The sequence below is a fragment of the Microtus ochrogaster genome, chromosome 15 (assembly GCF_000317375.1).
Source record: "Microtus ochrogaster isolate Prairie Vole_2 chromosome 15, MicOch1.0, whole genome shotgun sequence".
Classification (NCBI taxonomy): Eukaryota; Metazoa; Chordata; class Mammalia; order Rodentia; family Cricetidae; genus Microtus; species Microtus ochrogaster.
In genome coordinates this window covers 36,532,692-36,546,844 of record NC_022017.1, presented here as the reverse complement: position 1 = coordinate 36,546,844, position 14,153 = coordinate 36,532,692, and the positions used below count along the sequence as shown (strand labels likewise).

General features: G+C 42.0%; 1 protein-coding gene across 1 annotated transcript in view; it reads right to left on the bottom strand.

Annotated features, from left to right (window-relative positions):
- Positions 1-9,934, bottom strand: part of Lrrc6 (leucine rich repeat containing 6) — a 97,246-nt gene extending 87,312 nt beyond the window's left edge. Inside the window, exons 1-2 of the mRNA XM_005354541.2 lie at positions 9,834-9,934; positions 2,922-3,089 (exon numbers count right to left, since the gene is read on the bottom strand). Of these exons, the coding sequence (XP_005354598.1) occupies positions 2,922-3,089; positions 9,834-9,843 (178 nt within the window). The 5' untranslated portion in view covers positions 9,844-9,934. The remainder of the gene's footprint in view (positions 1-2,921; positions 3,090-9,833) is intronic.
- Positions 9,935-14,153: the final 4,219 nt, after the last annotated feature.

Below are 14,153 nucleotides of genomic sequence, written 5' to 3'. Positions count from 1 at the left end.
CCACATTACCAGGGTTTCTCAGTTTCAGTAATATTGGCATTTTGAGCTGGATAATTCTTGTCCTGTGCAATAGTGTCCCTGGCCTCTTCTGAATAGGGCCAGTAGCTTACAGAAGTCCAACACACACACACACACACACACACACACACACACACACATACACACACACACACACATCTCCCATAACCAAAATGTCCCCAGTCATGGCTAAATGCTCTCTGTTGAAAACCAATGCACATCCCTGAAAAGTTATATATAACTTCAAAGCTGAGCCCTATACTCCAGCGGTGGCATTCTCTCCATCTCAACTCACTCCATCTACCCCTCCAATTCCATTCACTTCTCCCCTCTGCCTCTGGCTTCAGTTGGCTAGCCAAGACAGCCTGGCCTAAGTAATGACATTAGTAGACCGGCAGCTATCAACCACAAAACTCTTATTTCATTGTAAACACAATAATCCTTATAACCACCACATGCCATCCTGCACCCCTCTCACAAGAGGTGTCTTAACACTGTGTTAGGAATACCCGAACTCAGTTTTGGTCAGTTTAACTGATTTGTTTATTTTCACACAGCCCACAAATGAGTGACAGAGGAAGGGGTCACAGACAAGTCTACTTTCGGCCAGAGCCTATGCATGCTTTTACAATTGAGGTAGAGTTGCTTTAACAAGAAGTGTGTCTCCACTTGTTCCCATGAAGCAGGACCCCACTAAATGACTCTGTAGATCATCCTTGTATCTGTCCCTTAATTTATTGTTAGGGCAAGGAGGGATACAAGTTACAGGGAAGATCAACTTATCCAATGGATAAATTGGGAAAAGAAACTGGGCATTCTAGGTCTTCTTCTTTCTTCCTTCCTTCCTTCCTTCCTTCCTTCCTTCCTTCCTTCCTTCCTTCCTTTCTTCCTGGATATCCTGTAAAGAACATATGATCCAGTTTCCTGCTGCCATAAAGCATGAACCTACTTGGTTGGGGGAAAGTTGTGGGTGCCCAGCTTGGCCTGTAACTGAGAGGTTTATTCTGAGGATAGTACTAGCAAGTCCATTTATGCACTAGTGTGTACTATGTTCTGCAAAGAGCTTGATCAGTTTAGTGGTTTGAATAAGAATATACACCATAGGCTCATAGGTTTGAATAGTTAGTCTTTAGTGGAACTGTTTGGGAAGGATGGAAGGGAAAGGAGGTGTGGCTTTGGGGGAGGTGTGTCACTGGGAATGGACTTTGAGACATTAAAAGCCCATGCCTTTATCTGTATCTTTCTCTGCCTTGTAGTTATTGTCTCAATATGTAAGCTCTCAGCTACTACTCTGACACCATGCCTGCCTACCTCCTGCCATACTCCTCACCAGAATGCTCACGAACTAACCCTCTGAAACTGTAAGAAGGCCCCCAATGAACTCTTTGTTCTATAAGATGCCTTGGTCATGGTGCCTCTTCATAGCAACAGAAAGATAACTTAGATAATCAGTTACAATGCCAACATTTTGATCTTTGTTCCCATGACTTCTACATTTACCTGTCAATTCCATTCTAGACTAAAACCACTTTAATACACTAAATTGATCACACTACCTTGTACTCAACAATATGCCATTACTGGCTAACATGATCTGTAGAAATCCGACAAAGACATTTAAAAACATATTCCTATTTTTCAGAGCAAACTTATGTTTATAGAAAAATTTAGCAAAACTTACAGCTCTCATATGCTCCATTCCTTCCCTACCCAACCCCAAATTACTGTCCCCAACACTTTATAAATATCCTATGGCAGATGGTGGACTCATTATAATTGATAAACCTACTTTGACATTCCATCAACCACACATTTACTCTTGGTATGATACATCCTGTGTATTTTGACAAAGATGCAACTACAACAACATGTATCCACTATTATCCTTTATGCCTTATTTGTTCTTCATTACTATTAGCTCCTAGAAACCACTGATCCTGTTTCAGTTTCTATGGTTTTGCCTTTTCCAGAATATCACAGTTGGACTCATGTGGGCTTAGTGTTTTCATATTGGTTGCTTTCTCTTAGTGTGGACATTTAGAGTTTCTCTATGTATTTTCATGATTATGTACTCACTTCTTTTAAGCTTTGAATAATACTTCATTTTAGGGATTAAGTCATTCACCAACTAAAGGTTATCTTGGTTTCTTTCAAGCTTGGGTTCTGTGGGACAATGGTCTGTACCCTGTCACTTGTATTTTAAATAAATGCTGATTGGCCAGTAGCCAGGCAGGAAGTATAGGCAGGGCATGGAGAACAGGAGAATACTGGGAAGAAAAAGAGGCAGTTTGCAGTCGTCACCCAGACATAGAGGAAGCAAGATGTGACTGCCTCGACAAAAAAGGTACCAAGCCACATGGCTAACACAGACAAGAATTATGGGCTAATATAAGTTATCAGAGTTAATAAGAAACCTGAGCTAATAGGCCCATCAGTTTATAATTAATGTATGCCACTGTGTGTTTATTTCAGACTAAATAGATGTGGGACCTGGTGGAATTGATGTCAACACTTGGACATCTGTGATCTTTATTAGCAAAAAATATTATTGGAATATATATATATATATACATATATATATATATGACAAGAACTTTTAAATTTCAAAATGATCTTTCCAGTTTTACAGATATAGAGTTATGGCAAATGCATGACTCATATCCACCCCCTTTTGAAAGCTGGTAGGAGATCATGTGCACACATAACTCCATTTCCAATTCCATAATAGCATCTCTCATGGCACCACGGCCAACTATATACATAGGAAGACCTGGGAAATATTCTGCAAGCAGTTACTGAGAGGGGATTGCATCTCTTTCCTTGTGGCCTTCTTGTTCAGTTATTTTCCAGAGTTCTTCCACTCAAGTGTTAAAACATCATGAGAACAAATAAATGAGACTTACCAATTTTTCCAATGAGGTTATTTTGAAGATAGAGAATTTTTAAATCCCGGCACCATTTGTCAATGTGTTCTAGTCTTTCTATTTCTTGCTGATGCAGGGAAAGTTCCTCCAGGGAAAAAATTACACAGTCATTGTGCTCAGCATTCCGTCTAATAAGATCTTCTGTGACTGAAAGAAATTTTGCAGCATTATTATATTCCCATTGTTCAGCGTTGGGTTATTATATTATTAACACACTGGAGTTTCTTTGCAGCTATGTGTTGGTTCTTCAGGCCCAAGCAATTTTCAGACAAATGCTGCTTGCTGCCCACCTCGTGGAGTTTGAACAAAGCTGTGATGTGAGGCAAAATAAATCCTTAGGTCTCATTTGTGTTTGTATGTGTAAGATCTATATAAGTTTTGATGCATAAATGGAGGAATAATTGACAGTTGACAGCTACAAGAATATGAATATAGGCTCTCCTGGTGGAACCAGACCAAACTGGATGAGATTCACTATCAGACCTAAGACAGGGCAACTGAGTCACAATCTCACTGATAAAAGACACACACACACACACACACAAAAAAAAACAACTCTCCACACCATCCAATAAGAAAGGCCACTCATCATTTAACCAATAATTGCTCATTTAGAATTTCAGAGAAAGAAAAAAGAGCCCAGATTCTGAATCTGGCATTGCAGATTTATAAAGTAGGTCTTACTTACTGTGTTTCCTGGAGGAAAAAGGAAGGAAGAAAGGAAGGAAGGAAGGAAGGAAGGAAGGAAGGAAGGAAGGAAGGAAGGAAGGAAGGGGTCTGTTTCAGTATTCATATTTTTACACCAGCAATCAAGACTTCCTTACTAAGACTGAAACACCTGATGGCTTGTCACAGTCTCTGGAAGTGGGACGATGGGGCAAATATTACATACCTGTGGTCATCTTAGCAGCCCGCTTATTCTTAACCACTGAACGACACTACCTTCTACATGAGCAAGTGAGAGCCTCTGGAGAGTCCTCGCGCTCCTGAATGTGTGGACTCGCTCAGCTGAGACAAGTCCCTGGCAGCACTATCAGCTGCCACACCTCCATCCCACATTCCGAAGAACAGAGTAGATACGAACTCCACTGCTTGTTTGCAGTGTATGGAACTCTATGCTCCCTTCCAATGCGAGGAGAGAGGAGTTGAGATGAACTTCTTTAGAATAGCAAGGGGAACACAGGTTGAGAGGCTACAACACTACCCAAGATGAATGCTCATGCTGCTTTAAGTGTCATCTCAAAAGACAAGGAGAGGTGGCTGCAAAGCCAGTCCTGGGAAAGACAGGCCAAGAGTATTGCAAAGAAGCCTAAAGAGGAAGCCTAAGCAGCTCTGGCTTGCTGGATCCCTCCGCTATGTCTGGAATGTCACTACTTATTTAGAAGCTAGCTTGCACCACTATTTAAGTAAAAGGATCAGCAAAGAAAAGCAACAGCAGCAACAACAAAAATCTTCCTAGTAACCAAACATTAAAATGGGATATTAACTTGCCCTCCTACTGGGGACACACACACACACACAGAGATGGGGGGTTATTTTGCTTGTTCCTGTGTATTTTGTTTTTTGTCTTTGGGGGTAGGGATCAAACCTGGGGCATCTGCCACTAGGCATGTGACCTATGGATCTACACCCTTAGTCGCCCATGTTCATTAAATAATTGAAATCAACAGACAATGCATAAGTAATGCCACCCCACCTGAGACTACAACAAGTCAGTTGTATAAACTAAAATCATCACCTTTATCTGTAATCTCCAACAAGCATGCAACTTATGGGTGGAGAGGAATAACCCATATTATCAGAGCTATTTTAATGAGATATACGAATTATTCACCACTACTAACTAGACTCTCAAGTGCCTAATAGTGTATCTGTGACTTAGACTACAAAACCCATAGGAGAGGATGGAGTTTTGGAGGCCATGCTGTTAGAACTAAGATGTCCCCATCCAGAAATTGCTCCTTCCATTTAGACCATGCCCAGGGAGGGAACAATGCGATTCATCACCCAAGGAGTCCGTATCTGCTCCTAAGCTCCTCACTAATCACGTTGGAGGACCATTTCTAAAACGGGCTATGCCACAGTGTTTGCATTCCCAATAAACACCGCTTCCAGGGAGCATCCATTTGCCAGACACATGGATGACTTGGATGTATAGGCTGAGTGAGCATGGGGTGGAAGAAGAATAGGGGATACAGACAGGGAAGGAAGAGAAGAGGGAGATGAACCAGAGGACCAGCTCTCCCTGAGCCTCCACACTCTAGCAAAAACCCACATGAGTCTGAAAAGTTATGCTAAGTGTATCCTTTGGGTTGTATGAAAATATACTTCTCAAAAAAGGAATATGTACTTTATTAAGCAGTTTAGTTTATAACTTGATGGGCCATTATTTATCTTGTCCCCAAATTCTGGTAAGGCTTCATTTGGTAGCCACATAAATACATAACCTAAGTAGTTTGAACACCGAACATTGCCACCCATGGTCAAGTCAAATGCGCTCATGGGAACCCTGACAGCATCTGAATTATCACATGATCCATGAGTCCCTACATGGCCCACCCAGATAACATGGCTGCTAACGGTTTCACAGCCTTCTCCAGCGCTTTGGCTCAAAGTCTTCACCACTTTATTCAGGCCTGAAGACTTAGAGCATGGATGAGGTTCCTGCTGGTACCAAAAACTTCTTCCCTTGCTGCATTTCCCCCAATAAAAGAAAGTCATATCATTGTGCTATAATATAAGTAAAGCAGGCTGTCAGCATGTGATTGCCAAATTTTCCCTTTCAGTTTCATGGATATAGACATGAGGAAGAAATTATGTTTATCCTATTTTCTAAGCACAGAAGTTAAAATGGAAAGAATCACTAACAGTTTAAATGGTCAGAATGAGGGAAGCTCCTTTAGCATGGATAACCAGTCCCACAGAGAGGAGGGATCCCACAGCTATGCTCAAAACAACGTCTCTGAATAGCAACTACCATATAACATTAGAAATATTTAAAGTGTAGAATCACAAAGGAAGGTAGAACTGTGATCATCTGAAATTTCCTAGTGGCCCTTTCCTGAACTATTTTAAAAACTAACACTTTTATGTAGACACTGAAAATTTCATACATTTTTTTATGTTGATCACACACATCTACCACCACCTACAAGTCTCTCTAGTATGCCTACTTTATCTTTCTTCTTTTGTCATTAATAAACCCGTTGTATCTAATAAGTGCAAGTCATATGAACATGGGTGTGGGCCATCTACTGGAGCATTCAAGATTCAGGGAACATCACAGAAGAGGGGCAGACAGAATGTAAGAGCTGGAGTGGGTGGATGGGAGGCAAAACTGTAAAATGTTCACTTCTAGACAGCATAAGTTACTGTATTCATCAACTTAGAGCAACTGTGATTCCAAGCACAGGATCAAGTCAGTCAAAATTCTTAATAGGTCTATAGTAGGCCAACTGCTACATGACAAATTATGTTATGGCACTCGGGAAATTGTTGTGTAATACTGCCTTTCCTGTAAAGGCAAATATCAGTGTGAGATCTAGAGATGTCAAGCATGTCTACATGGTACATGGAGATTATAGTGTTTTGCAGCTTTAAATGGGAAGAAATTTTGTGATTTTACATACCACCTAGTTTAAACTTTGCATTTTCTAACTCTGAGCGGCGATGTCACCCACCTTCAGAACATCATATGCCAAATAATACAGTACTATGCTTACAGGAGATCATTCTAGGACTTACAAATTCTCAGCAGCATTAAAAGCTCATCACACAACAGTTTCAAGAGCAATGGTGCTGCTCAAATGGTATAGAGAACATGACACATAAAATGCTGCTTTTGCTGTATCATTCAGAAAATCACAAGTAAGAAAATAGAATCTTCATATGGAACTTAAAAAATGTCCTACTGCAAGGAGGTGCTAACCAATGCCTGCTTGGCTGCAGGAATGAGAAACCAATGAAGGATACCAGTAGCTCTAACATACTTATCTCATTAAAGCAGGACACTGAGGAATCAAGATTAACTTGTGCAGCCTGAGAAGATGGATTAGTGGGTAAAACACATGTTATGGAAACATGAGGACCTGTATTAGAATCCCCAGAACTCAAATGAAATAGCACATGTCTGTAACCTGTTCCTACAGTAAGATGGGGCATGTAGACAAAAAAAGCCACGGAAACTCACAGGCCAGCCAGCCTGACAAACAGCAAAGATGGCCTGTCTTTAACAAAGTGGAAGATGAGGACCAGCATCTGAGGCTGTCCTCTGACCTCCATACGCATTTTATGGCATCCACACAACTACTACACTCACACATACAAAAATGTACACACACATGTGCACGCACCCCAAAGAACCTTGTAGGGGTTCTGTGTGCAACAGAATAAAGCTTCTGAGTTATGAGAGCACGTTCCAATATGTTCACTTCTGCATGATTTTCAAAGTACTCAGTAAAATTTAACAAAATTCCAAAGCCAAAGATTTAGTATTTATCTTTTAGGATTTGTTTGTTTGCCTGACTTGGGGTCTCATGCTGTAGCCTAGGCTGTCTGAAGCTCATTATATAGTGCAGGCTAGCCTCAAACTCATGACAATGCTCCTGCTTCAGCCTCTCACGTAAAGGCTGGCATTCTACCACCACATATAGATCATTTCTTTATAGTTTATGTCATGTTTTGAAAACAGCTCTACCTTTCTTCTGGGTTACACTAAAATCAACCAATATGTTCCCAGCAGATTTCACAGATTTTCCAAACATCTTGAAATACACATATGGGCATATATGTATATTATATACATGAAATAAAAGATATTTAAAAGAAACACAGGATTACAAATATGTAGTTTACCTCTCATAGTATCTAAATATTTTTCCGTTTAGAAGATACCATTTCCAAGAGAACACATACTTCTTTTTCTCACAGACTTAACGGGCATGAGGATATATACTGATCCCTAATTCAGTGATACCTTTAAGGGCGATTGATGTGACTGCGGCATTTTAATAAACACATACCACCATGACAGAAGAACTCAGAAAATATGGTTTGCACTACTGAGTCAAAGAAGAGGGGTCAGAAGAGGCTGCATGGAGGAGAGGCCTGAACCTTGAAATGTGTGTAGATGTTTGCCAGACAAACAAATGGGGAGAGTGCATTCCGGGCTATCTTGGAGAACACAGTATGTTGCCCAATTTCCCCTTCAAAACTGACAGATTAATTCCAGCAGCTGCTGGGAGCTCTGCCAGCGGCTCATCCTCAGCTGCTCACCTTCTTTCCTTCCAGTTCCCTTAGCTGGAAAAATGTCACCCCAATCCCGTTAATGGCCGCTTACAAAAGTCCATAATGGATGACTTGTTGTTAAGAGCCTGTTGAGGCCCAGTCTTTTATCTCAGCGTGAGCAAATCAGAAGGTCCATTCCAAGTTTGGAGCCCCTGGGGTTGAGTATCTTAGGCTTCTGTTATCCATCCTGTCCAATCTTGCTTCCTTGCCTACTTTCCCCAAGGATGCCCCAGAATAAATCTCTAGCATGCTAAACATGAAAACTCTGTTTCTTGCAGAGCCCAGTCTGTTCAGTGATACCCAGCACTGATACCCAAAGTGGTCCACGGAAGCATGTGCTAGGTAAGATGTGGGTTTGAATCCAAATCTGTTGCCAAAATGGCAACACAGATACCACTACGGGCACTTAGTGGGGCACAGGTAGTGCTGGGTCCACAGTTGCTGTGCATTTGTGGAGAATTTCTCTGGTTTTAGCAGTGATGGACTACCAGTGGAAGGAAACGCAATAGTGAGTGTGACCTATTGGTCATGCCATTTAAAGGGCAGTTGCACTGAGAAGTTCTGACTAAACACAACTGCCAAGCAAAGGATTAGAGACCCTACTGGACTATTAAAGGCTAAGTGTGAAGACCATAAAAAAGGAATGGAAGGCTATAAAGAGGTTTTCATCTTGAAATTATAGACGAGAGAAAGCTGAGCGAGTGCCAGAAGCAGGCTAGCTCATAAAAGAGCAACAGACTCTAGCTTCTGGGTATAATGGAGTCCTAGGTTAGGATTCACACTTCCAGACTCCACTAACTAAACCCAGGCATGATATATGAAAATATTATTTTTAAAACATCAGACATCAAGAAACAAAAAATAATAATGGTAACTGGCATGATGTCTGGCCATTTTTCAGCATCAAAAAAAAAGTCTTGATGACAGGAAAGATTCAATCTAATCTAAAAATACCTGCTCATCCATCACCTTGCAGACACTTACTAGCTTTAGATAAACACCTTCACATTTACTAAGTCTATATAATAAAACTCTGTTGGGGAAGTGGGGCGTCTGAGGCTCAAAGGTGAGGTCCCAGAGCAAAGGCATAGAGCTCATAGAGTGGTCATGGGGAAGGGTGTGTGTCAAAGCATGGCTCTGGAATCGGTGCGCCCTATCTTCCTTGGTGAGGTGGTGGCATACAGATGGTGTGACCCAGGACTTTACAGCCTAACCAGTCGTGTGTTAAGGATGACCCACCAAGTCGTCCTGAACTCCCTCTCTCCATGGTGCCCACTTCATAGACTGACCAGCTGCTCAGAGGACCTGTGGAACCTGAGGAGACCTGAAGAAAGTTGACTGCGACCTAAAGAACGTGAAAGAACCTGATGGGATCCCAAGGGCTCCTGAAAGAATTTAGGGGGAACTAGGGGATAATGCAAGGACATGGTAGGACTTCAAGGGTCCTAAGTGGGCCCGAGACCTGACGGATCTTGAGGGGACCTGAGGGGACCTGAGCAGGAACTCAGAGGGCCTGGTCCAGCTTTAGGCACCTGAAGGCTGCTGGTCCTGCCCGTAGGAGGAGGGGGAAGTGGAGAGGGAGTAATGGGGGGTGGGGTAGCTTACTCAGGCCCATGGTGCTTTTCTGGATCACTGGTCAGGGAAATACAGCGACGAAGGATTCCCTTCAGCCCTCACAGCAGTGCGTCTGCGTTTGGACGCAATCCGGGAGCCATGGCAACGCGGAATTCTATGGCGGCCGCAGGAGGTCAGGCTGCGCGGAGTTTCCTGACCTCCAAACAGAAGCGGGAAAGAGTTCAGAAGTGGAACGCCCCTATCCTGGCCGACTCCTGCTCCTTGTCCGCACCTGTGGCACTTCTTGGGCTGTTTTGTCATACTAAGTCAGTCGCCTGCCCAGATCAAAGAATAAGAATAGTAGAGAGTTATTACTTCCTAATGGGGGTCTGTGCGCGCCGCCGCCCCTCTCCCGCCCCGGTGTGTTCTGCCTGGTCTCTTGCCTATTCTCAATTTTATTTGATTTGTGCAGAGCCTGGAAGATTGGATTTGGATCCCACTGAACGGTATTCCCGCATGCTGGGGGTTACCCGGATTAAGCACAACCACACCGAAACACCTGTTTTCACAGAGAAAAGTAAAAGTGGCTGCTTTCTGATTCAGGCAGATGTAATTTTTAAGAGAAGCAGAGGAGATCTGTGTTAGAATGAGCTAGGTGCCATGCTGAAGGAGGAAGGGAGACAGGGAAAGGGATAAGGGAAAGGGGGCAGGAGTATTTGTCCCAAAGGGACAAAAGACAGCGTCTGGATAGAGAGGAGACAGATTTGGCACATACGTCAATGACAGTTTATAAAGGCAAAGGGGGAAACCCGGTATTAGGATGGGGTTTTAAATTTTAATTGGGCATGTTAATTAGGTGAGCCAAAGGGGGCTTCTGATTGCTGGACTTCAATACTTCATTAGCTGGACCTTGGTAGTCAGCCTTAGGAAAAAGAAGTGGCCAAGTGAAGGAATAGACCTTGGTGGCTTGCTTTAGGAATGTATTCTAACAGATTTTAGCAAGGCAGTGGGAATGGGGGAGAAAGGCAAGGCCTACCAAACCCACACGCTTGAGTGTGTTGGTGTTTCTTCACTCACTATATTTAATGAAGATGTGACCTTAAAAATTTTAACATCTGTCTCTGTGTCTGTAAGATAAATAATAAGACACACTCATGCAAAAGTGAACAACACCCCCTCTAACCCCCCTCCCTGACACACACACACACACACACACACAAAACGAATGAACAAAAAAACCGTATGGAGCTTAAATGCGGTATCTGAGCTGAAAAACTATTGTTGTTGTTGTTGTTGGGGTTTTTTTGTTTGTTTGTTTGGTTGTTTTTTTTTTTTTTTTTTTTGAGACAGGGTTTCTCTGTGGTTTTGGAGCCTGTCCTGGAATTAGCTCTTGTAGACCAGGCTGGTCTCGAATTGTTGTTTTTTAATTATTGTTTAAGAATTTAAGACACATTTTAAAAACAGATGCAATATAGATTAGTTGTTACCATTAAATTACAACCCTTGAAATCATAGCTCTATCTTCACTCTCTTCCTACAATTATATTTTCTAAACATACCACCCACTATCCCTTCCCACTTCCCATACATGCCACCCTTTTCATTGTAAAGCATAGGGGAATTATTTCTAGAGCCCCAGTGCATGCCTGGTATCTCCTCTGGCCCCACTTCCCAAGTGTCCAAAGGCTTTAGGAAAGGTTGAATAACATTGATGCTTCATCCTCAAACGTTCAGATTCATTGAATGTGCTACAACTTAGTAAATAAATTTGTGTATGCCATAATTGCAAAAGTAAGCATAACTCCATTTGTTTTAAAAAATGTAATGGGGGTGAGGGGCAGGAGAAGGGGAGGGAGGGGGACTTGAAGTTGGTATGTAAATGAAAATATTTTTTTAAATAAATATGAAAAAATAAAAAGTATAATTTGTAAAAGGGTAAAAAAAACACATTCCAATTACAATAAATCAATACGGTGCATGGCTCTTGATTTGTGTTATGTCTTTGCATTTTAAAAGATTTATTGAGCACCTCTATGTGCAAAGGAACTTATAATTTCAAGAGGTGCCTGTTTGGCATTTGCTGGCCATCATCAGGCTTGGCCAGATATAGATGAGTGGATGGGTGTGGCAGAGACAAGAAAGTCAAGAGGTGTGGCCTGAGGGAGGACTAGGTAATGTTCATCAGCGTGGCTTTGAGTGGGCTGCACGGAGGGATTCTTAGCAGCAAATCCTGAGACAGCAGATAAGAAATAATGCACCTCACTGGCCAAGCCAAAGAACTGAACTGCAATGGCAGAATTTTACAGACCATGCCCCCTTAGTGGGAGAAGTTCCAAGGAGTTCTTCAAGGAGATGCCCAGTGGTACTCAAAATATAAATTTAGGTGGACATGTACTCTACAAATATGTCTGATTCTTAATTCCCTGAGTTTTGTTGTTGTTGTTGTTTCTGCTGCTGATGTTTGGTTAGTGCAAGGCTTAACTGCTCTGCCGTGAGACGTATGATTCAAATCTACATGTTTATCTCTGCTTGGTACTGCACAGGTGACTCCATCTCTGAAAGCTGTACCTTCCCCCATTTCTACCAGGGCAACACCGGCAATCATCTCTGGCTGCGCCCCTAAACCCTGAAGTCAGACTGCTCACAGAAATGAAGTACCCCAAACAGAGACAGTTTAGTGAATTTACCTCTGCTTGAATTGAGGAGTTTTGACATTCGGGGGTTTATGGAGGCTAAAAGGATCCAGTTTCTCAGAGAAAGTTGGTACTAGGGTATTTCAGGTAGAAAGATGAGTTCCTGGGATAATAAAAGCATGATATCAGGCTCAGCATAAAGGATTTCAGGACTGTGTAGATCAGTAGTTCTCAACTTTTCTAATGCCGTGACCTATTACTACAGTTTCTCATATATTTATGTGGTGACCACCAACCATAAAACTCTTTTGCTACTACATCATAACTATCATTTTTCTACTGTTATGAGTTGTCAAAATGTAAATATCTGATATATATAGACTATCTGATCTTCAACCCCTGTTAGGGTTGTGACCCACAGATTGAGAACCACTGCTCTGGAAGGTTCTCAAGAGCTTTTGTGATTCAAGTGCATGACGTGTTAGCTCTGAGGGTCGATTCTCACTCTGACACCCACTCACTCTGACCTTTACACCTTACTCTGAAACTGTCTACTTGTCACTGAAGATGACATGTTTTGATTCTCTTGGGAGTCTGTGTTAAGACTTAATCTCCAATGCAAACAGTATTAAGAGGCATGACCTTTAGAAGGCGACTGCACCATGAGGGTAGATTAGGTGCACCCAAAACAATCTGAAAGAAGCAGTTTTCCCCTTCCATCCCTTCTACCGTGTAAGGATATGTGGTGTTCCCTACTAGAGGACAATATATGTTTTTGAAAGCAGAGGCATAGACCCTGTTGTTTCCTCAATCTTGGATCTTGAGTAATTAAATGTGTGCTGTTTATAAACATCCCAGGCTTAGGTGTTTTTTAAATAGAAGCATAAGGAGACATGGACTGGGCCTTGGAATTTTCCTGTGAAATTTAATGTCTGCAGAACTACATTATTCCATTCCTTCATTCATAAGCAACTAAAGGCTAGAGCATCTACCCTGGTTAAAATTCTAATGGCTAAATATTTCTTAGATGTTTTCAGCACTGTGTGCCCAACCTTGCTCACATACTTGGCTTTGGGATTGCTAACTTATTACTCCTCATAAAGGGCTTCAGATGCAGGTCATGTTATTAAGAGCAAATAGTAGGCAGGGAAGCAGAACCTCAGCAAAATTATACTACTACAAAAAAGTGGACCAGAATTTTGTGTGCAAACCTGAATCCCATGCTCCATAGTGTTCTAGATTGATAGCTACTGGACAGAGTTCTTTACCTGATGGTTTGTTTCTACCTTTGAGCCCCAGCTCTCTGAATAGACATTGATACTTGGGTACTAATAAGTATTTGCTGAGTGAGTGAATAAAAGAAATTCATGGTCCAGTCTGTCCACAAGTTCAGTCATCCCCTGTGTAAGAATCGCACTTGTGGCTTTGGTAAAATCACTATGCAGACATCCATGCAGAAAGGGTCTAGCAAATAGGCCAGGAAGATCCCAGACAGTTTCTCATCCTGGGTCATTTGCAACAAAATCTAGGATGAGAGCTATTCCATGTGCAGAGTCTTGCGAGACTGCCCCACTACTCTGGTGGGGCAGCTTTGAAACCAGGGATATCATTGCTTTTTGTTACAGATTAGGCTGCTTATGCCCTGCCATTTCTTGACTGACAACCCAGCATGGCATTTTTTCAGAAACAGAGGACCCAAGAGGTATGAGGGCATTGTGCAATGTGCTGTGATTGTTAC